General features: G+C 49.6%; 1 protein-coding gene across 3 annotated transcripts in view; it reads left to right on the forward strand.

The window, feature by feature from the left end:
* Positions 1 to 24,699, forward strand: part of EPHA8 (EPH receptor A8) — an 88,368-nt gene that overhangs the window by 34,574 nt on the left and 29,095 nt on the right. For all 3 annotated transcript variants that reach the window (XM_053281381.1, XM_053281380.1, XM_053281382.1), the window contains 2 exons: positions 13,933 to 14,088; positions 18,713 to 19,048. In XM_053281381.1, coding sequence (XP_053137356.1) covers positions 13,933 to 14,088; positions 18,713 to 19,048 — 492 coding nt within the window. The remainder of the gene's footprint in view (positions 1 to 13,932; positions 14,089 to 18,712; positions 19,049 to 24,699) is intronic.

A 24,699-nucleotide genomic window follows, 5' to 3' on the forward strand; every position in this document is an offset into this window, starting at 1 on the left:
ACTGATGAGGAAACACACACCCCATGCCCGAAGTGATGTTAAGGCAACCTTTGCAACGATGAGACGGATATTTAGATACCACTTTTCAACAAAAGTTCCAAAAGCAGTTTACACATAGACGTAAAGAAATCATTACAGCTAGCTGGCCCAGGTGCAGAGCATCTGCGCCTCTAGTTCTCCCTTTCCCCTCCCCCTCCTCCCCCCTCGTTCTTGGCCCCCCACTACCACCACTTTCTCCCCCCCAATCTGCCACCACTTTCTCTCGCTCCCACTGGTCGCCACCTCCGTTTTCTCTCCCCCTCCCCTCTTTCTCTCCCTGCCCAGCCTCTGCTGCTGCCCCTCCCAGCAGCTCACTCGAGAACTCTCGTGAGAGCTGCCACACACGGGATTAGCCACGGGTACGTCTTAGCGAATTATATATATAGATGGCCCCCTGACCCCAGCAACAGCCAGTGGAGGAATGCTGTGCCGGGGTTGGATAGGGCAGGGGCGTAGCAAGGTTGGAGTGGGCCCAAAGACATGTTTTTAAGAAGCTCAGCTCATGAAGTAAAGAAATCTTAATTGTGGCTGAATAGTGGTAACAAAAAGCATAGTGAGATATATATATATATATATATGCCATATACTGAGTCAGACCCTTGGTCCATCTAGCTCAGTATTGTCTACCCAGACTGGCAACAGCTTCTCCAAGTTTGGAGGCAGGAGTCTCTCTCAGGCCTTTCTTGGAGATGCTAGGAAGGGAACTAGAAGCCTTCTGCTTGCATGCATAGGGATATAGGGAGCTGCCATGTACTGAGTCAGACCATTGGTCCATCTAGCTCAGTATTGTCTTCACAGACTGGCAGTGGCTTCTCCAAGGTGGAAGGCAGGAATCTCTCTCAGCCCTATCTTGGAGATGCTGCCAGGGAGGAAACTGGGAACCTAGATGCTCTTCCCAGAGCAGTTCCATCCCCTTAGGGGGATCTCTTCCAGTCCTCACACTTCTAGTCTCCCATTCATATGCAACCAGGGCAGACCCTGCTTAGCCAAAGGGACACATCATGCTTGCTGCCACAAGACCAGCTCTCCTCTCCCAGGTCTACACCACCCAGTATTCCCAGGCGGTCTTCCATCGAAGTACTAATCAGGCCTGACCCTGCTGGAGACCTTTCCCACCCAGAGCTTTCCCCTAATATTTTCCATAAAGTCAAGCCATTCAGATCTCTGGGGTTGCTTTCAAGAGTCACCTGGAGATAGGTGCCAGTTCCTAAAGCTTGCAGGCCAACTCTGTACGGTAAGCAAACCTATATATTAGGGGTGTTCATAAACTGTTCAATGTTGAACCAGTTCTCATTGAACCACTCCAGTGTGGCGGTTCGATCACAAACCAAACTGGGGCCGGTTCGGTCCACAATCGAACCGGACCAAGCCCAGTTCAACATGAACCTATTCAACATTGAAGGGCAGGAGCTACAGCGGAGGGGTGGGGGAGGGGAGTTGGCAAGAAAGGTGGTTTTTAAATGTTCTTACAGACTCCTTGCCACTCCCACTGCTTGCCACCTCACTGCCCCCCAGTACAGCAAAACTGCCTCCATTCCAGCCATTTAAGCAGGCCACCTGCAGGGCGGCAACATCATTCCCAAGTATTGCCTCTTGAACTGCCGAACCGGTTCGATTGAACGGTTCGGACGGGGCAGTCAGTTTGACCGAACCGGTTCGGCACAATGTGGTTCGGTTCGAATTAATTCACAAGGTGGTTCAGTTTGTGCTCACCCCTACTATATATCGCCCTGTGTGCCCATAGATATGTGTTAAACCCAGTGACTGTCTCCAAAGAGATATATCTATTTCCCCACCTTTTTGTACGTACACCTTGGAAGGCTGCCATTCATATTCGCCGGGGATAATCAGAATTCATGCCTGAATGCAGAATTCACGCAGGAACATTGGGAGGAAAAACGATGTGCCATTTTTCCTTTCCACCCCCTCCTTTTCTTTCCTCATTCCTGCAAAACCGAGGCGGCATTATAAGATATCTTATTACTGGAACCCCCGAACAGAAAGACTCCCATTAGGGGTTGGACATTCAACTGCAACATTTTGGTGTCGGTCCCCCCCACCCTCACCCAACCTCCCTGTGTGCGTGTCGGTCTTCTCAGTTCAGTTCAAGGTAAAACGGAGACCCTTCTGTGCTCCTGCGCGGAACAAGTCATTAACAATGTAGATACTCGCCTCGTTCCGAGCCGAGATTTTCCTAATCACGAGTCTCCAGCGCATTTGTTTCTGGCACCTGACCAACGGCATCCCCGCCAGCTCGGTGCAGCTGGCTGCGCTCCAGAGCTGTCCCCCAGCTTGGGCCGCTTCTGGGCTCCGTCAGCCGGCACGTCCGCCAATCGTGCCATCTCTCTGGTGGGACGTTTTGACAGCAAAGGAAGCCGAGGCGAGGCGAGCAAAGTTATCTCCTCAGCCGATCGCCGCCACATGTGGCGGCTTCGGCTCGGAGCGGGGCTCCCAGAGAGTGCGCGGGCTCTATGAAGGCCTTCTGCTTTGCAACTGTATAAACGGTGATAAGGAGAAGGCAGCTGTGCGCAAGGCACTGCTGTGCATTGGCCTGGGGCGACATTGTGTAGAGCAGCCGATGCATGGGGGTCTTCACAGGGAGCGGTGTTTGCTTTCGGCTTCTTCACCAAAGCTGTTTAGGAGAGAGGGACGTTGACTTGGCAAATGCGAAGCAATGGCTTTGTGTATTTTTGCGGGGGTGGGGAGCGTCCACAGGCGCCTCGGCGATGCTCAGCACAAAGTTACCTCAGCCAAAGTCAGACAGGAGAGGAGGACAGAGGAACATAGGAAGCTGCTTTCTACTGAGTCAGACCCTTGGTCCATCCAACTCAGTATTGTCTACACAGACTGGCAGCGGCTTCTCCAAGGTTGCAGGCAGGAGGCTCTCTCGGCTCTATCTTGGAGATTGTGCCCCGGAAGGAACTTGGAACCTTCTGCATGTAAGGATGCAGATGCTTTCCCACTGAGTAATGGCCCCATCCCCTAGAGGGAATATCTTACAATGTTCACATGCAGTCTCCCATTCAAATGCAAACCAGGGCGGATTCTGCTAAACAAAGGGGACAATGCATGCTTGCTACAAGAAGATCACAAGGACACAGCAACCTTAGGAACATAGGAAGCTGCCATATGGAACATAGGAATCTTCCTCTCTGAGTCAGACCACTGGTCCATCTCAGAAACAACAGAACCCAGTACCCCATGGGTTAGCAACCCATGGGGGTGGTTGACACCCTATGTGCTCTACACCACCACTCACTCTGGGTCACCCTGGTGCCCCTCCCAGTGCAGTTATGGGGCAGGAATTATGAAGGTCCATCATTCCCTATGGGGAAGAACTTTACAGACACACAAACTCCATTACATCTTTAAAAATCAGCCTTCTGCCCAATTCCTTTGAAATAATTCTGGCAGCTTCCTTGGCCCCACTGGGCACTACCACCCACCCTACAGTGCTCTGGGCCACCCCTTTCCCCCCAACATGCAGCTATACGTTTGCTAAAACCTCAATTCTTCCCTATGGGAAAAATCCTATACTTCAAAAATTCACCAAAACCCAGCCCTTTGCCCGATTCCTCTGCAATTTGGGTGGCAGTTTCCACCCATTGGACACTACCGCCCCCACCCACTAGTTTTCCCCTGGGGCCATTTTGAAAAATCCAAAACATTTCAGATTTGGATTTTGCCATTTCGAACAAAGAACAAAATGGGGGTGTTTCGGATTGGCTAGTTTCGAACAAAGAACAAAATGGGGGTGTTTTGGATTCGGGCCAAAAACAAAACAGGAAAAAATCCCAAACGCACAAACCCTAATGCACAGCGCTCTCTGGATCAGTGCTGAAGTCAGCCCTGCCCAGAATGATTCTGGTCTTCTGGCAAAAATATCACCCCTCTCAACAGATGGCCTCCAGCCCCTCTTTGGGGTCTGTTCTTTATGCAGTGAGGATCTCAACCCTTTGCATAGCCGGGGCAGAGGTGGCTCTGGAGAGGAGAGGCGGGCGGCGTTGAGCTGACAGGATCCAGGCGTCTATGACAAGCCTTCCTCTCTGGGGATGAGCCTTCTGGTGACTGGCAAGGAAGAAACCAGCCTCTCAGGCAGAAGCTCAAGACCCACAGTCTCCTTTTTCCAGAGATGATAGTCTCTGAGGGACCACAAGGGCACGGCCAGGGTTCACTTCTCCGGCTTGTGACAGGCACCAGGGTCGCAGCCTGGTTAGCCAAAGTGACAGTGATGCACTGTGGCAGAGGGCCGTCATAAATGGCTTAAGCTGCAATCCCTCTGAAATGCAACGCTCCCCACCGAGCCAGGCCACAAAATCGAGGATGCTGCCCGAGCCTTCTCGGGAGTCTTCTCTTGGATTTTGGAGCCTGGCATCCCTGCGTCTTGTTTCCAAAGTGCAAATGATGCGTTCGGAATCCCCCACTGTTCCCCTGATTTCTGAATCACGTAGACTGCCGCGGGGGAATTGTTTGCTACCGATTGCAGTTCCCTCGTTTTTTAGCCATCGATTGTGTGCGCGGGCCATTTGCATGACCCAGGGTTGAGAAGTGCTCTGAAGAGTCACCTGGAGATTGATGCTGCTCCCTGGCCCTCCAGGACAGCAGTCCCGGGGGGCTCGAAAGCCAGCGTGGCATTGTGCCTAGACTAGGACTGGGGAGACCCTCGTTAAGTTGTGACCCTCACTGCGTGATTCTGGAACAGTCACGACTTCTCTCTCAGTCTAATCTACCTCACAGGATGGTTCGTAGGAGAAATATACCATTCTGAGCTCCTTGGAGGAAGCGCTCTTGCAAAGATCTGCAGCACCCCTCAATGACTAGCGCCCTAGACGACCTCCTATATCTGCCTAGTTGATGGCCTGGACTAGTGACCTCCCAGGTTAGGAGAATTATGATGTGGGGCATGGATACCCAAGTGTTATGGTCTGTTTTCCTCCTCTGACCTTCTCCTCACAGTTTCTCCCTAGCAACAGGATTGACGGAGCTGTGGCCAGCATCCAGAGCCCAGTTTTCCACTGCTTTGGAGGCTCGTCTTGAAAGTCAACATTCAGACTGCAAATAAACCCTTAGCTGTTCAAACATCGAACAAATAAGATGCCCGGCTGTGCAAAGTAAAGGGAAATTAATTTGAAGTCACACTCTGAACGTTACTATCAAGGTAGAGGTTTAATGTCTTCCTCTGCCCCCAAATGAATTTATCTGATATTTATAGAAAGATTATTAGGACCACAAAGAGGGATTTATATCCTCCTGTCCCACGGGTGGAGAATGAAAAATGACTGAGGAAGGCAGCAGCGGAGATCTCATTCCTGTCCATATGACTATTAAAATGGCTAATTTCCGATTCGAGCAGAGTCGGGTCATACATCTTAATAGGCTCTCCCTTTTCATGACTCAAAAGCAGATTCATCGGATCATAGTATGTTAGAGAGTCGGAAAGGACCTTGGAGGTCTTCCAGCCCCCTGCTCAATATAGGAATCTGCTATAGCATTCCAATCCTGACAGGTGGCTGTCTTGTCTCTCTTTCAATATCTCCAGCGAACTAGAGCTCACCAATACCCAAGACAGACTGTTCCACTGTCTTCTTCCAGTTAGAAATGTCTTCCTAATGCCTGGCCTAAATCCGCGTCCCTATCATTTCAACCCATAGAGAGCTGGCCTTGTGGTAGCAAGCATGACTTGTCCCCTTAGCTAAGCAGGGTCTGCCCTGGTTGCATAAGAATGGGAGACTTGATGTTTGAGCACCAGAAGATGTTCCCCTCAGGGGATGGAGCCACTCAGGGAAGAGCAGAAGGTCCCATGTTCCCTCTCTGGCATTTCCAAAATAGGGCTGAGAGGGTTTCCTGCCTGCAACCTTGGAGAAGTTTCCTGCCTGCAACCTTGGAGAAGCCTCTCCCAGTCTATCTAGACAATACTGAACTAGATAGACCAATGGTCTGATTCAGTATATGGCATCTTCCTATGTTCCTATGGCTTCTCTCCTTCCCTCTGGAGCAACCAATAATAAATCTGCATCTCCTGTGTATCAGACCTTCAGGTCTTTGAAGATGGCTATCATATCACAACTTAGCTTCTTTTCTCCAAGCTAAACATACCCAAATCCCTCACACATTCCCCATCAGACTTGGTTTCCAGATCCTTCACCATCCTGGTTACCCACCTCTGAATGCCTTCCAGTCTATCAATGGCCTCCTTACAATCTGGGCCCAGAATCCAGGATCAACTGGAAGCTAGAGATGGGTGGATTGATTTGAATTCAAATAGATTCAACTCCAATCTGGCTGATTCGAATTCAAATCAAATCACCCCTAAAATGGGTAATTCGATTCAAATATCAATCGAATCAGCCAGATTTGGATTCAGGTTGATTCAAATCAATTTGATGATAGTGTAGGGAGATTTCGGCATCTTTTTTAAACAATTCAGGTGCATTGGTGGGTTAAAAAGACACCTAAATAGGTCGAATCGATAGAAAAATAGGTTGAATCAAATTGGCCTGCTTTGAGCAAAATTTGAATTGAATCTGAAAATTTGATTTGTTCACATTCCTACTGGATGCATGTACTATTTCTTTTGTTCATACACATAGAAAGTGAACACTCTCCTCAATTAGGTGAACACTGTCGTAATTGAGTCCATCCACCTTGCTGCTGGCCATCCTCTTCTTCTCTTTGTTTCAACTTTCCCCACCATTATGGACTTCTCAAGGGAGCTGGGTTTTCGCATAATGTGTCCGAAGTAGGATAGTTAAGTATTCCTTAGCACACGATTAAAAAACTGGGAATACGCACAGCTCCTGAAGGCCTGAGCAATGTAATGCATCAGGGCTGCATCTGGCCCATGGGGACCTTTTTTTGCTACCCCCAAATAAGAATATCTTGCAGCAACAGCTGGAGTCATGAAGAGCTCTTAACTTGTCTTCCTGATGATCAGTAACGGCTCAATGCAGTCGGCCACTTGGGATCAGATGAGGCACTGCTGGACCAATAAATGGGTGAGCCAATGGATGGAGAGGCTAGGATGCATCAGCATCAGCATCAAGTGGGCACCGGCCAAGAGCGCCCTAGAAAGACAGAGGGTCACTCTTTCACCCCATTTGTATGGAACGCAAAACTGGAGTCTATGGGGCCAGAGGTTTCCAAATCGCGATGTCCAAATGCAGGGCACCCCACCGAAACTCTGGTTCTGCATGGAGACTAGAGTGACCCAAGGTTTTGCTCCACAAATGTCAATTGGGTTGTGGTGAGTTTTGCCACTCCAACCTGAGATTAGCCGCAGGCTGTGTTGTGTGTGAATGCAGAACTGCAGGCCCCGATTTCTAGAACCGGAGTTGTCGCAGGAAGCTCCTCCCTCTCTCTGGCTGTAATTGACTGTGCAGGCTGTCCTTCATGCAAGAAGGAAGCCTACACAGCCAGTTCCCCCTCCTTTCTGCAGTCTCCCTGATTGCAGAGAGCCTGCTCTCCATTACTCCGAATTTGGAAAGGAGAGTGGGGTGGACGGAAACGCGGATCCGTTGGAGCTGCGGTTCCGCATTGAATGCGAATGTGGTGTTTCAGTCACTGCCCTCTTTTCCAAGGAGGCCATCCTCTACCCTCTCTGAAAACTGCCTTCACAGCTTCCTATATGAGTTTGCTTGGAAATACATTCCACAGTATACCCAATGAGGCTTACTCCCAAGTAAGCATGCCTGAGATTGCAGCCTGAAAGTCGCAGCAATTAAGGGAGAGGAGAGGACTTAGGAACATAGGAAGCTGCCATATACTGAGTCAGACCATTGATCCATCTAGCTCAGTATTGTCTTCACAGACTGGCAGCGGTTTTTCCAAGGTTGCAGGCTGGAATCTCTCTCAGCCCTATCTCGGAGATGCTGCCAGGGAGAGAACTTGAAATCTAGCTGCTCTTCCCAGAGCGGCTCCATCCCCTGAGGGGAATCTCTTGCAGTGCTCACACTTCTAGTCTCCCTTTCATATGCAATCAGGGTGGACCCTTCTTAGCTAAGGGGACAAGTCATGCTTGCTACCACAAGACCAGCTCTCCTTGGCAGTGGTAATTATAACTCTTTTTTTGGTCAATGACCAGCATTCCATTCATTCATTAAATTGATACCCTCAGTAAAGGTAAAGTTGTGCCGTCGAGTCGGTGTTGACTCCTGGCGCCCACAGAGCCCTGTGGCTGTCTTTTGTAGAATACAGGAGGGGATCACCATTGCCTCCTCCCACACAGTATGAGATGATGCCTTTCAGCATCTTCCTATATGGCTGCTGCCCGATGTAGGAGTTCCCCATAGTCTGGGAAACATACCGGAGGGATTTGAACCAGCAACCTCTTGCTCCCTAGGCAAGTTACTTCCCCGCTGCGCCATTAGGTAGCTCCTAAACTGATACACAATAAAACAACCCTATAACCAATAGCTCCATGTGACTCACTCTAAAACTAGTAACCTTCGACATAGTGTACATGGCTAAGAACTTTTAACTCTCCAATTTATCCGCTCTTGTCTAATATTAGCAGCCACCACACGGAATTGGCTACCTTAAGAGCGATTTCAAAATTCTGTCCAGAAAGCAAATGAGTGGCATAAAACGTTTCAGAGCATTCTGGGAGAGATAATAAAAGAGGGCTAATAAAAATACGACACATTTGAGAATAAAAAACATAATTTTAAGAAGTGCATGTTCTACAGTTTCCATGGCATCTGATTCACAAGGACATGTTCTTCCATATATTTTCTGGATTTCCCCGAATAATATGACTGAAAGTGCCTGACAGTGTGAATTTGGCATTTCTTTGGGGCTGGGATATACCCCAGGTGCCCCACTGGCTGAGCAGAGAAAGGGCCTGTTTTCTGACCATTCTCCTTGATTAAAAGTGTGGATCTTTTGATGGCGGGGGCGGGGGGAGATCCACAAGTAACTAATAATTGCTTTCATTAACATTATTAATTAATTTTAATGTAGTAATGCACTGAAAATAGACCTTGGTCCCTGCACAATTTCCGGCCCACCGGGGCATTTGACTTGTTTCTGGATTCGAACCGAAACGGGGAAACCCGGTTCACAACCCAGAGACGCAAGTTTTGGCAGTATATAAATATTTTAAATAATAAATAAATAAATAAATAAATAAATAAATAAATAAATTAAATAATAATAATTCGATTTCTATACCGCCCTTCCAAAAATGGCTTAGGGCGGGTTACAAAGAGAAATAACAAATAAGATGGCTCCCTGTCCCCAAAGGGCTCACATTCTAAAAAGGAAATAAATAAATAAATAAATAAATAAATAAATAAATAAAACCAGCTTTGTGCACACCCCTAGCGTAAACACTTTGGTGGCTGTGCACCTTGTTACGACACACCTCACATGTTCTGTAGGGAATCTTTCTGCACAAGTGCACAATTCCCCAAATCCCCATGATATCACACAACCACGTGGTCTTCTTGCAACCTTTTTCATTCCACTAGCTCAGCGTTACTCAGGAAACGGGGTATAGAAACTCCCATGGTTTAAACATCAGAGAATTTTCTGAAGCGTAGATACATCTCTGCAGGCTTGTTCACCCAGTCGTCTGAATCTGGGCTTGATGTGGTTTACCAACAGTGTACCCATGCTCAGAACACGTGGGCATGGGTACACACAATCACTTCAGTGTTGGCAACCAGTATTCAAGTGATTGAATCTAGGAGAGCCGGTCTTGTAGTAGCAAGCATGGATTGTCCCCGTTGCTAAGCAGGGTCTGCCCTGGTTTGCATTTGAATGGGAGACTACATGTGTAAGTGTTGTAAGATATTCCCCTTAGGGTATGGGGTCGCTATGGGTTGCTTGCATGCAGAAGGTTCCAAGTTCCCTCCCTGGCATCACCAAGAAAGGGCTGAGAGAGACTCCTGCCTGCAGCCTTGGAGAAGGCGCTGCCAGTCTGGGTAGACAATACTGAGCTAGATGCACCAATGGTCTGACTCAGTATAAGGCAGCTTCTTTTGTTCCTCTGATGTGAACAAGCCTTCTAAACGTCAACACAAAAGCAAACTCCTCCTGTATTCTACCAAAGACTACCACCGGGCTCTGTGGTCGCCACGAGTCGAGACCGACTCGACGGCACACTTTCCATTACCAAGACATATGGAAGCGGTGGAAAACAACTCCGCCTGAGGGCCGCCGTCCCTGACAGAGTGACCACCCCACCCTCTGCAGATGCAGACATTTTTGTGCTTCCGATGAACTAAAACGAGAGGCAGCAAATTGCCAAGCAGTAGACAAGATCCGAAAGTGGGAGATGGGGGTGGGCAGCCGTGGCAGGGCGGTGGTAGCCGCGGAATCAGGAGCTCAAGCTTTCGAGGGGCCAGGCTCTCCTCAGCTCTGCTTCCCTGCCAAGCTGCTCTGAATTCAGCCCCTGCGTCCCCAGACTGTTTTCGTATGCACAGTGCGGCCCCCAGACTCCGAGCCGGACCGCACAGAGTGGCTCTTCCTTTGCTATCATCTCCCTGACAGACAGGCCCGTCCATCAAGTCAGCCATCCCACCAGCTTATTAGCAGATGTTCTCCGGTCCCCAGAGGGGAGGGGAGCGGGACAAATGGACCACACTGCAGATGGCTTGGCTAGGCCCTCCCACCCCATTTTGCGCTCGCTCAGACAAGCCTGTCAGCTCCCCAGGCAGACCACAGCAGGTGGTGGTGGCTTACAAAGGGGACGGGATGGGGGGAGCGCAACAAAGGGGTGGGGTGGGTGGAAGAGGAGAGGGGGGCAGGGGAAGGTGGAAGGCTCAGTGGCGCTGGGGATGCTGATGTGAAACGGCACAATGACATCTCTGTTTCTCACTTCCACACCCAATGGGGACTTCAGATCCGACTCTTGGTGGGTGGCTGATGCTTCATCTCCAAACTGAGTGTTGCTTCCATTCGAGGCCAAATTAAAGGGATCCCTACATTTGAGGCCATATCAAGGTGACCCTTTCATTCAGAGCTGAATCGAAGTGACCCATTTATTCGGGGACAAATTGAGGTGAACCTTCCATACAGGGCTGAATCAAAATAACCCTTCCATTTGGAGTCGCATCGAGGTGACCCTTCTAGTTGGGGACAAATCGAGGTGAACCTTCCATATAGGGCTGCATCGAAATAATCCTTCCATTTGGAGCCAAATTGAGGTGACCCTTCTAGTCGGGGACAACTCAAGGTGAACCTTCCATATAGGACTGAATTGAAATAACCCTTTCATTCAGGGCCGAGTCAAGGTGTAACTCCGGGGCGTAGCTATAAGCCCCCTCTCCCCTAGCTACGCCCCTGGTGTAACTTCCATACAGGGCTGCATCGAAATAACCCTTCCATTTGGAGCCGAATTGAGGTGACCTTTCTAGTCGGGGACAAATTGAGGTGAACCTTCCATACAGGGCTGAATCGAAATAATGCTTTCATTCTGGGCCATGTCAGGGTGGCCCAGGGCTGTATTAAAATAATCCTTCCATTCAGCTCCGGATCAAGGTGAACCTGCCATACAGGTCTGAATTGGAAAAACCCTTCCATTCAGGGCTGAATAGTGGTGACTGTTTTATTCAGGGCCAAATCAAAGTGAAGCTTCCATTTGGGTCTGAATTGAGGCAAACTTTTCATTCTGGGCTGAATTGAAAACTAAAATTGGAGCCGAGTTATGGTGAACCTTCCATACAGGGCTGTATTGAAATCACCCTTCCATTCAGGGTCAGATCAAGGTGAACCTCCCTTTTGGGGGCCAAATCAAGGTGAACCTTCCATACAGGGCCGAATAGAAATGACCCTTTCATTACGGGCCCAATCAAGATGACCTTTCCATCCAGTAATGAATTCATATGACCTTTCCATACAGGGCTGAATTGAAGCAATCCTTCTATTCTGGACCACACTGAATGACCCTTCCATACAGGGCCAAATCAAATAGGACCAGCAACATAAACCATGACATCTAATTGGGAGTGCCTTTGAGGTTATCAAGGTAGCCCCCAAACTGAATGAGGGCTGCCTTACATAGCCCTAAGATAATACGTTTATTTATCTTCTCCTGGAGAGTATTGGATTTCTTCTGGCAAACACAGAAGAAAAGTAGGCCTTTTAAAGACACACACACACACACACACACACACACACACACACACACACACTAGCTGAGAATGTTCTGTACAGCTCCACGTTGCTCAAGAAAAGAGGGCTAGGAAGGATTGAAGGGTAGAGTAGAACTCTGAACAGAGGATTCAAGTGTAGTCTAATTTCCCCGTGGAAATGAAGCAACAAAGACCACAAGAGCTCTATGAATGTGCATAAGAGCGTAAGAACAGCCCTGCAGGATCAGGCCCAAGGCCTATCTAATCCAGCATTCTGTTTCACACAGTGGTCCACCAGATGCCCCTAGGAAGCCCACAGGCAAGTGGTGAGGGCAGGCCCTCTCTCCTGCTGTTGCTCCCCTGCAACTGCGATTCAGAGGAATCTTGCCTCTGAGGCTGGAGGTGGCCTATAGCCATCAAGGCGAGTGCTCACTGATAGGCCGGTCCTCCGTGAATTTGTCTAAGCCCCGCTTAAAGCCATCTAGACCAGGGATTCTCAACGTTGGGTCCCCAGATATTATTGGACTTCAACTCCCATAATCCCCAGCCCCAGTGACCTTTGGTTGGGGATTATGGGAACTGAAGTCCAATAACATCTGGGGACCCAACGTTGAGAATCCCTGATCTAGACTACTGGACATCCCCACATCGCATTGCAGAGAATTCCACAGATTAATGATGATGCACCATGGGAAAAAAGTGCTTCCTTTTGTTGGCCCTGAATTTCCTGGCATAATAAGTTTCATGGAATGACCTCTGAGGTAGTGCATTATGATAGTATTGTGGTTGTAGAGGAATCCTGGGTGGAACTGGAGCTGCCCTGGGACCTGCCAAGCCAGGAACAATTATACCACCTTTTTAGGGACTTCTGCTTTCTCATAGAAAGCTGAGTCAAGGCATTGGTCCATCTAACTCCATCTATACCGACTGCCAGCAGCCCTCCAAGGTTTTAGGCAGTCTTTCCTAGTCCTACGTGGAGAAGCTGCCAGGGATTGAACCTGGGACCTTCTGCACGCCAAGCAGATACTCTTCCAATGAGCTATGGCCCCATCCCTAAAAGCTTTCACTGCTTTTTCTGCCCTTCTTACTGAGTCAAACCATTGGTCCTTCTAGCTCAGTATTGTCCACACTGACCAGCAGCACCAAGATTTCAGGAAGGGGTCTTTTCCAGCCCCGCTTGGGAGATGCTGTTGGGCATTAGGAACATAGGAACATAGGAAACTGCCAAATACTGAGTCAGAACATTGGTTTATCTAGCTCAGTATTGTCTTCATAGACTGGCAGCGGCTTCTCCAAGGTTGCAGGCAGGAATCTCTCTCAGCCCTATCTTGGAGAAGCCAGGGAGGGAACTTGAAACCTTCTGCTCTTCCCAGAGCAGCTTCATCCCCTGAGGGGAATATCTTGCAGTGCTCACACATCAAGTCTCCCATTCATATGCAACCAGGGCAGACCCTGCTTAGCTATGGGGGAAAGTCATGCTTGCTAGCACAAGACCAGGTCTCCTCTCCTAAGACCAGCTCTCCTCTCCTTGAACCCGCAACCTTCTGCCTGTGAAGCAAATGGTCCACCACTGAGCTATGGATGCACCTGATGAACGTATGCAGCTGCCTACTGAGTCAGACCTATGCAGCTGCCTACTGAGTTCATCTAGCTCAGTGTTATCTGCTCTGCCTGGCAGTGGCTCTCCAAGGTTTCAGGCAGGAGTCTTTCCCAGTCCTACCTAGAGATGCTGCCAGGAACTGAACCCGTGACCTTCTGCATGCCAGACAGATGCTCTGCCACTGAACTGCCTCATCTCTCCTTTCTCCTTCTCCTCTAGCCTGCCAGCTGGGGTTTTACAAGTCTTCCCCTGGGGACCAGCTGTGTGCCAAATGCCCATCCCACAGCTCTTCCGAGACCCAGGCTGCACAGGTGTGTCGCTGTGAGAGCAGCTTTTACCGAGCAGCTCTGGACCCTCCTTCGGCAGCCTGCACACGTACGTACTCTCTCTCCCCTCCCATTGCCACCCAAAGCATTTGCAGTGCATGCATGGACAGCCCTGATCCTTACCATTACTCTTTCTGAGCCAGTCAGGCAGAAGTAGAGCCCATCAGCCAGCTGGAGTGGTCAGTACTGCCTGGGTGTATGTATGAATGCGCTTGAGGATTTCTGACAAGGTCTGCACCCCCAGAGGTGGAAAAGAGGTGATTGCATTGCAAGACGATGAGCTCTCCATGTGTTATCACGCTTTTATTGTCCTGACCATCCGACGTGGAGAAAATTTCCAATTATATTTTAAGCACTATTTAAAAAGTTAAACAACAACATCAAATATGTATATGCCACTTGTCAACAAAAGTTTCCCAAACAGTGGTTTACAGAGTCAGAGAGAGAGAAAAAAAGTATGATGATGAGAGAGAGACCAATCAATAAGATTGCTCCCTCCCAAAAGCTCACAATCAGATTTAAAACCAGTTTAATACTTTTTTACCCACAAAGAACCATGAGTTCTCAGATCTTCTTGACAACTCTACTATGATTACAAATATGTATATACCACTTTTTCAACAAAAATTTCACAAAGTGGTTTACATAGGGAAAATACATACACATACATACATACATACATACATACATACATACATACATACATACGATGGCTCCCTGTCCCCAATGGATCGCAATCATATTTAAAACAAGTTTAATGCTTTGCTTTCCCCCCTCTGCATGCAAAGCATGAACTCTACCTCTATAGTCTTCGCAAAAAGCTTGTATTGCAAAGCAAGGGTTCCAGATGAAGTAGAAGTCTAGACGGCGGCAAAAGGCCCATCAGGAGATGCAGGACCTTAGACAACCCTGAGTGAAGGCAGGAGTTCAGAGAGGGGCTCAGGACGTTGGACAGCTCTGAGTGAAGGCAGGGGTTCAGATGGGGTTCAGGACCTTGGACAGCTCTGAGTGAAGGCAGGGGTTCAGATGGGGTTCAGGACCTTGGACAGCTCAGAGTGAAGGCAGGGGTTCAGATGGGGTTCAGGACCTTGGGCAGCCCTGAGGGAAAGGAGGAGTTCAGACAGGGTATTAGGACCGTGGATGGCTCTGAGGGTAAGCAGGGGTTCAGAGAGGGGGTCAGGACCTTGAGCAGCATTGAGGGAAGGCAGGAGTTCAAACAGGGTTTCAGGACCTTGAGCAGCATTGAGGGAAGGCAGGAGTTCAAACAGGGCTTCAGGACCTTGGACAGCTCTGAGTGAAGGCAGGGGTTCTGGTGGGGTTCAGGACCTTGGGCAGCCCTGAGGGAAAGCAAGAGTTCAGATGGGCATTCAGGACCTTGAACACCCTAAGGGAAAGCAGAAGTTCAGACAGGATTTTAGGACCATGGACGGCTCTGAGGGAAAGCAGGAATTCAGACAGGGGTTCAGTTCCTTGGACAGCCCTGAGGGAAAGCGGGAGTTCATACAGGGTTTTAGTACTGTGGACAGCTCTGAGGGAAAGCAAGAGTACAGACAGGGGCACAGAACCTTGGACAACCCTGAGAGAAAGCAGGAGTACAGACGAGGTTCAGGACTTTGGAAAGCTCAGAAGGAAAGCAAGAGTTCAGATGGGCATTCAGGACCTTGGACAGCCCTGAGGGAAAGCAGGAGTTCAGAAAGGGGTTCAGGACCTTTGATAGCCCTGAGGGAAGGCACAAATTCAGACAGGGGTTCAGGACCTTGGACGGATCTGAGGGAAAGCAGGAATTCAGACTGGGCTTCAGGACCTTGGGCGGATCTGAGGGAAAGCAGGACTTCCAACAGGAGCTCAGGACCTTGAGCAACTTTGAGTGAAAGCAGCAGTTCAAACAGGGGCTCAGGACCTTGGGAAGCTTTGAGGGAAAGCAGGTGTTCAAACAGGGTTTTCGGACCGTGGACGGCTCTGAGGGAAAGCAGGAGTTCAGATAGGGGCTCAGGACCTTGGACAGCCCTGAGGGAAGACAGAGGTTCAGACAGGGGTTCAAGACCTTGGACAGCCCTGAGGGAAAGCAGGAGTTCTGACAGGGGTTCCAGACCTTGGACAGCTCAGAGTGAAGGCAGGAGTTCTGACAGGGGTTCCAGACCTTGGACAGCTCTGAGTGAAGGCAGGAGTTCAGACGGGTTTCAGGACCTTGGACAGCTCTGAAGGAAAGCAGGCATTCAGATGGGCATTCAGGACCTTGGAAAGCCCTGAGGGAAAGCAGGAGTTCAGACAGGGGCTCAGTACCTTGGACAGCCCTGAGAGAAAGCAGGTGTTCAGACAGGGTTTTAATACCGTGGACGCCTCTGAGTGAAGGCAGGAGTTCAGACGGGGTTCAGGACCTTGGACAGCTCTGAAAGAAAGCTGGAGTTCAGATGGGCGTTCAGGACTTTGGACAGCCCTGAGGGAAAGCAGAAGCTCTGAGGGAAAGCAGGATTTCAGACAGGGGTTTAGGACCGTGGACGGCTCTGAGGGAAAGCAGGGCTTCAGACAGGCGCTCAGGACCTTGGACAGCCCTGAGGGAAAGCAGGAGTACAGACAGTGGCTCAGGACCTTCGGCAGCCCTGAGTGAAGGCAGGAGTTCAGAAGGGCGTTCAGGACCTTTGGACATCCCTGAGGGAAAGCAGGAGTTCAGACAGAGTTTTAGGACTGTGGACAGCTCTGAGGGAAAGCAGGAGTTCAGACAAGGGCTCAGGACCTTGGACGGCTCTGAGGGAAAGCAGGAGTTCAGACAGTTGCTCATGACCTTGAGCAGCTTTGAGAGAAAGTAGGAGTTCAGTCAGGGGTTCAAGGCCTTGGACAGCTCTGAGGGAAAGCAGGGGTTCAAAGAGTGGCTCAGGACCTTGGACAACTCTGAATGAGGGCAGGCAAAATGCCTCCAAATCTGTTTTTTTTTTAACCACTAACTATGGATGCGGCTGATGAATATTTCACTGAGTCGGCCCTTTGGTCCGTCTAGCTCAGTAATGTCTACACTGATTGGCAGAGGCTCTCCAAGCTTCCAGACTGAGGACTTTCCCAGCCCTATGTGGAGATGCTGCCAGGGATTTGGCCCAGGAGTACCTCCTTCGTGCAAAGCAGGTGCTTTGCCACTGAGTTATTGTCCCATCCATGTGATTTGATGCCTCCCTCACAACCGAAACCTGCTGCACGCTACCTTTCCCCAGCAACATGCAGGAAGGACTGTACCTGCACTTGGAGAGGCCTGAGGAAGAGATCCAAGCTATGCCTTTCTCTGCCTTCAAACTAGCGGTCGTCCGCTCTGCATTTTTCCTTTCCCTTCCACTTGTGCAATCTCCTTTGATTTTCACTCTGCTTTCCGCCCCTGCATAAATCTCTGGATTTTCTCCCCTCTTGCCCCAAAATATGTATGTAAATAGGTGTTTATATACATATCAAGTATTTTCACTTATCTTCTGCCCAAACAGCTGCTGCGACCATGTGTTGCAAAGTGTGCCTTTAAAGATGTATTTTCCTGCAATTGCACAGAATGCGTCGACTATGCCATTATGTCTGCATCTCATAAAAATCTGGTCCATGGTGAAGGGGAAGGGGTCTGGAACCATGAGTTCCACAAGGGTCAAATTCAGTAGCAACCCTAACCCAGGATGCCAAAACTGGAAGATCCTCTCTGTGGGAACATAGTGGTATTTTTGCTTACTGCAACAGTCCTCTCCTCTCCCCTCCCCTCCCGAAGAGTCTTGGAGAAGATGTGTGACCACACAACAATGCGTGGAGCTCAGAACTGCTTTTCATGCTGGTTTCCTAACTGTAGGGGCTGTTAGACAGTGGAACAGTCTGCCTCATGAAGGAGGTTTTCAGAGATTGGACAGTCATCTCTCAGGGATGCTGCAACAATTTCCTGAACCGAGCAGGGGGGTGGACTAGAAGACCTCCAGGGCCCCTTCCAGCATTAAACTTATATGATTCAATGAGATGACTCTTCAGATATCTGAAGGGTTATCACATAGAAGGTGGAGCTGGCTTGATCTCTGAAGCAGAGACTAGAGGCTGAAATGACAAGGAAGAAGATTCAAGGCCAGAGACTGGGAGGAATTTCCTGATGGTCTATTTGACGGCAGAACAGCCTTCCACAGTAAGTTCTCCTTCAGTGGAGGCTTTCAAACAAAAGCTGCCCAGCCATTTGTCTGGGATGCTATAGCTACTTCCTGCACTGAGCAGGGGGTAGACGAGAAGACCTCTAAGGTCCCCTTTCAGCTCTGAAATGCCATAATTTCTAATGCTTTCTAGGGCTGTATGAGGGTAACATCTTAGTAGCTCACAGTACATTTGGAGTTACCACATGTACCAAACTGTAGGGTCCATGTTGCATGGCAGGATGCCAAGAACTTGGCCGGGTATGGAGGGCCACCGCTCTATGGCATTGGACTGGCTCCACTCTATGCATCTATGATTCTTGATAGCACCTGAGTTCAGTGTAATCTGGAGGAGGGGATGGGCTCATCTCCCCCCAGGGTCATCTCTCCTCCGGGCTCCTCTGGGGAGATCGCAAACTGGTCTTCCTATAAAGGCCCCTCCATTGGTGTTGTGGGTGGGTCTAGATGGTCTTTAGCGGCCCCCTGCTCTACCGCCTCCCTGGCCCTGTCTGACTCTGTCCTCCTCTCAATCCTTTGCAGGTCCCCCTTCTGCTCCCATGAACCTCCTTTCCAGCGTGAACGGCACATCGGTCACCCTGGAGTGGACCCCGCCCTCAGACAAAGGGGGACGCAGTGACGTCAGCTACAATGTCCTGTGTCATCGCTGCATGTGGGACTCCGGCCAGTGCGAGGCCTGCGGGGCCGGGATCCGCTTTGTCCCCCAGCAGATGAAACTGGCCCAGGGGTCCCTTGCCGTCACCAACCTCCTGGCCCACACCAACTACTCGTTCTGGGTGGAGGCCATTAACGGGGTTTCCGACCTCAGCCGCGAGCCGCCGAGATTTGCAGCCGTCAACATCACCACGAACCAGGCAGGTAGGAGATAGCCCCGGCAGCCTGCCTTGAAGCTGTTATCTGGCCGCCTCCTCGGGGCCTCCTTCGGCACTGACCAGCAGGGCTCGCTTTCCGGGTTTTGGTGGACAGGGCTGCAAGACATTGAACTGGGCACGAGCCTTGGCAAAGATCATGCTAACGTCCTTGTTTTAATACAGATGCCTCTAGAAAGCCAGCCTGTGGAGTGTTAAGGGAACCAACCTCCCTCATTCTCGGCCTACGGCGCCTGCTTAAGATAGGCTGCAGCTGGCCATGGAGGGTCCATTTCCAGCCATCATGGCTAATAAGGCTGTAAGCATAAGCCCTGCTGGAGCATACCCAAAGGTCCATTTGGACCTGCATCCTGTTGGCCATCCTAGTGACCAAGCAGATACCTCTGGGATAGGTATTGCAAACTGGCTCGACGTTGAGCTGGTTTGCCATCAAACTCGTCCGGCTTGACCTCGCAAATGGCCAAGGTGCATACGTGCCAGCTTCAAAAATGGCCACCACCTCCGGAGAAAGGGCCGGAATGGCATAATAATAATAATAATAATAATAATAATAATAATAATAATAATAATAATAACAGCCCTTGGAAGAGCAGGGGGAGGCTGGCGAGGGAAGGGGAAATGGCAGAGACAACCTCCTTGGCTGCAGCAGCACCCCCAAAGCCACCAGACCCAAAAGTGAGTGTTGTTTTTTTAAAAAACTTAAACTTTAGAACCCCCAAACCGGCTCGAAATCGAGCCGAGCCGGGGATCTGTTCCGGGGCCACAAAACCGATCATGACCGGTTCAGTTCAAGTCTGGTTCGGACTTGAACCAAACCAGGCAAACTGGTTTTGTGCACATCCTACTCTGGGAGACCCACAGGCAGGAGATGAAAATATCCCCCCTCTCCCCTGCAACTGGCATTCAGGGATATACAACCTCTGAACCTGGAGAGTATCCTGTAGCCAACACGACTGGCAATTATTGACAGAATTTCAGTATAGTCTGCAAATGTGTCGAATCCCCTTTTAAAGCTGTTTAAGCTGGAGGTCATCATCACCACATCCAGTGGCAATGAATTCCATAGATTAATCAATGTGCTCTGCTGTTTATGCAGCCTAAATCCCTCTTTAAGCAATTGTCATTCCCTGTGGCAGCCATGGTGATTTATGAACTGCGGAACTGGTGAATGTTGCTCTTATTTTTATTCGTAATTATTACATTCACACCCTGCCCGTCTTCCAAGCCTCTCACCGTGGTGAGCATGGCCTCTCTCTGGTCCTTCCTCCTGCTTTGGTCCAGTTCCTCTGCAATCCAGAATTCCATTTCTATTTCACTGTGTAACATTTTTAAAAGTTTAGCGGGGTGGGGCAGGAGCGGGGAGAAACATCCAAACGTCCGCCAGGACAGCAGAACTCACCAGAGTTTAGCTCTGCCTAAACGTGTCAGATTAATGGTATGAATTAGTTTTCTGATCTTAATTGTTTCTTAATGGTAAACATTTGAGGACATTGAGATCAGGGTCCTTTACAGAACCAGGAATTGCTCCCACCTTAGATTCATATATCACGGGGGTGCCTGAACTCTTCTGGGACCCCTGTGGCATAACTTCAACTCATATACCCACAGATTGAGGCCACATTCGCACGTAACACAGAACCAAGGGTCCAACGGGGCCATGGTCCTGCTGCCTCCCACGCGTGCTTACCTGTCTTTGTTCGGATGTATCGCCTAGGACCTGAACTGCAGTCAGGGAGGTGCAGAGAGGAGGGGGATCTGGCTGCATGGGAACTGACTGCAAGGCGTCCTCCTTCACATGAAGGACAGCCGCAGTAGCCAATCAGAACGGAGAGAGGTAGGAGCCTCCTTCCTCAACTCCAGTTTTGGAGGATCCAGCCTTAAGTTCCATCTTATTTGTTTGTTATTTCTCTGTGTAAACCGCCCTGAGCCATTTTTGGAAGGGCGGTATAGAAATTGAATTAATAATAAATAATATTAATTAATAATAAGTTCTGAATTTGGACATACAGCAGCTGGCTGCTAACTTCAGGCAGGAGTGGCAAAACTTACAACAGACCGAGGTCGCTTTTCCAGTGGGGCAGAGGTTCCATGCATTCGGACGTACAAGAAGTCCAGCCTCTGCCCCGTTTAACTCTGGTTTCCCGTTACACGTGAATGGGGCCAGTGTGTGTGTGTGTGTGTGTGTGCGTGTGCACGCACACACAAATGTAAACATCACCATTGAGAGAAAGGCTACTCCAGCCACTGGCTTACATCCAGACTGTGTTACTCCTGAGTAAAGGTAAAGTGTGCCGTCGAGTCGGTGTCAACTCCCGGCGACCACAGAGCCCCATTCAGATAAACTATTTGAAGTTACTCCTCTTTGAAGTAGACATGGCCCAATCATTTCATTAAGATGCTTATGAGCAGTGCAGCAAAAGGGTTCTGAGGAGCAGCACTCCCTGTAATGGGGATTCTCAGATATTCTTGACTACAATGCCCATCACCCCAGCCAAAGGCCACTGTGGCTGGGGATGATGGGAGTTGTAGTCAACAATGTCTGGGAATCCCTGTTGCAGAGAACACTAGTTCTAAGTATCCTCTAGGAGCCCTTCAAGTACTCACAGGACAGGGCTGCTCAACTTTGGCCCTCCTGGAGATGTTGGACTACAACTCCCATCATCCCTGACTACTGGCCACTGTGACTGGGGATGCTGGGAGCTGTAATCCAAACACAGCTGGTGGGCCAGGGTTGAGCAGCCTTGTCATAGGGGTACTCGCACCCCCTGTTGGGAATGCCAGGTATAGCGATTTGGCCAAATACATTGGAGCTGCCACTCACAACTCTCCTGGTGATTAGACCATTCCAGCTGGTTATATTAAGAAGCCGATCCACTGGTGTGAGGCTGAGCTCCTGGTGGGTTGTTCATTTGGAGGAGAGCATAACTCTGAGAGGAGAGCTGGTTTTGTGGAAGCAAGCACGGATTGTCCACCTTGCTAAGCAGGGTCTACCCTGGTTTGCATTTGAATGGGAGACTGCATGAGAGCACTGTAAGATATTACTCTTCGGGGCTGGGGCCGCTCAGGGAAGAGCACCTGCTTGCTCCCATGCAGAAGGTCCCAAGTTCCCTCCCCTGCAGCATCTCCAGATAGGGCTGGGAGAGACCCCTGCCTGGGAGAAGCTGCTGCCAGTTTGTGCTGACAATACTGAGCTAGATGAGCCAAGGGTCGGACTCAGTACAAGGCAGCTTCCTACTGTGTTCCTCTTCACACGGAACACTCTGCAGAGCCTCAGACAGAGGCTGGTTTCCTTCCCTGCCTTTCCTCCTTCTCCTTGGCCATCCCAAAGGGCCAAACAAAAGTTCACCTTCTGCCAACGGTTCTTTCCCCCTCTCTTGACAGAACCAGCAGTCAACAGGGGAAGGCACTACCTGCTTGCAAAACTGATTGTTGTTTTGGATTATTTTTTTTTTGCGGGGGAAGCACCTTTCTCTGGACACTTCCCCCTCCCTTGGGACAGGCCAAAAGGATGAAGGATCCCCCTGTCTCAGTGAACTGCCATGGAAGGCTTCCATAGTTTTCCCTAGTGTTTTTCCTAGCATCCAGAGCTTTTCTGTTTGGAAAAGTGGCAACTATGGGGAGACATGGAAGAGGTCTATAGAATTATTCACAGTGTGGACAGAGAGAAGCTTTTCTCCCTCTCTCACAACACTAGTACCAGGAGTCATCCATCAAACTGAAAGCCTGCAAGATACTCCCCTCAGGGGATGGGGATGCTTTGGGGAAAGCATCTGCCTTCTTGCATGCAGGAGGTTCCAGGTTCCTTCCCTGGCAGCATCCCCAGATAGGGCTGAGAGAGACTCCTGCCTGCAACTTTGCAGAAGCCGCTGCCAGTCTGTGTAGACAAGACTGAGCTAGATGTACCAAGGGTCTGACTTGGTGTAAGGCAGCTTCCTCTGTTCCTAAGGCCAGGAGATTTAGGATCGACAAAAGGAAGTATTTTTTCTTACAGTGCACAATTAATCTATGGAATTCTCTGCCACAGGATGTGGCGATGGCCACTAGTTTGGATGGCTTTAAAGGGGGCTTATAGAAATTAATGGGCAGTTCTATCAATGGCTACTGATAATATAGTCTGAGGGCTATAGGCCACCGCTAGCCTCAGAGGCAAGATGCTTCCAAATGGAGAGTAGCCATAGGAGAGAGGGCATGGTCTCATCTCTTGCCTGTGGGCTTCTCAGAGGCATCTGGTAGGCTACTGTGGGAAACTGGATGTTGGACTAGATGGGCCTTGGGCCTGATGCAGCAGGGCTGTTCTTATCTACCACTTAGATATGGCCCCATCCCCATGAGGGATGAACACAAAGAAGGAAAAGTTATCTCTCAGTCCGTTAATATACAGAAAGACTGTCACAAGATCCAGGCTGATATTTCAGACTGCTGACAGGCTGCTTCAGTCAGTAAGGCAGGAGTGGACCAGAGATGTGCAAGAATCCTCTGGAAAATTGCTCTTGTCTTATTGAAATCTGTTTCGCTTTCCTTGCAAGTCCTCAGGTGTTTCACCTTGGGAAGACTCTGAAATTCACTTTGAATTTCATTTTTTAATAAAAAATGCAGCACCTCCCAGGGCTATGGAAAAAAAGAAATCTCCCGATAAATTTCATTTATCTTATCAAAGCTCTTCGGATTCTCTTCAGAATTCTCAGATGTTTAGCATTTGAACCCTGAAATTTGCTTTGGATTTCACAGTTTCAAATTTCCAGAATGAAGGGTGGGGTTTGGTTTGGTTTGGTTTGGTTCACTGTCATCATACTAGAACACGGAATCACCATTGTTAATTTATGGGATTCACAGCTGCAGGATGAAGTGATGCTCACTGACTTTTAAAAAGGGCTGAACAGGGTTATTGGGGTTTTTTAATGGGAAATAGCTCTATCTTTATTTACTGCATTAAACCCCTATCCCTGTAGTTCATTTATTACATCCCTATTTTTATTAATTACATCCCCAAGGAATGGACACATTTTCTTGGGAAATACATATTTTTATTTATGACATCCTGATGCGCTCTTTCATCTATGAAAAGAGGGCATGCATGTGTTCTCTAGTAGTCTCCCACCCAGGCAATCACTGGACTCAGGTTGGCTTCATTCCAGCAATGAGCATGCTCTGGGTGGCTTCTAACTAAGCCCTGGAATGGACATTCAGGGGCAGAGGTATAATCTGGCGAGTGGGATCAAAGAACCTCAGCTGCCCTGCATCTGGGATTCACTGAGGGTCTAGAAGCAGCCTCACCCCTTCCGGCTGGTCGGGGCTTCCCACTGTCGGCTACCTGTTGCTGCCACCACTGCCATTGGCTGCCTCCTTCAGCTGCTCGCCCGGTTCCCAGGCTCATCCCCCTCCCATAGTTCCATCTTCCTTCTGGAGAAAGCCCGGGAGACAGGTGGGTGAAGCATGGGAAAGTTAGCCTGGGAAGGAGGGGTGAGGTTGAGCCTGAGAGACAGGCGGCAAGAGAAAGGTGAGTCTGGGAGAAAGGCGGCAAGAGGAGGGTGAGTCTGGGAGACAGGCGGCAAGAGGAGGGTGAGCCTGGGAGACAGGCGGCAAGAGGAAGGTGAGCCTGGGAGACAGGCGGCAAGAGGAGGGTGAGTCTGGGAGACAGGT

The sequence above is a fragment of the Hemicordylus capensis genome, chromosome 16 (assembly GCF_027244095.1).
Source record: "Hemicordylus capensis ecotype Gifberg chromosome 16, rHemCap1.1.pri, whole genome shotgun sequence".
NCBI classification, from domain to species: Eukaryota; Metazoa; Chordata; class Lepidosauria; order Squamata; family Cordylidae; genus Hemicordylus; species Hemicordylus capensis.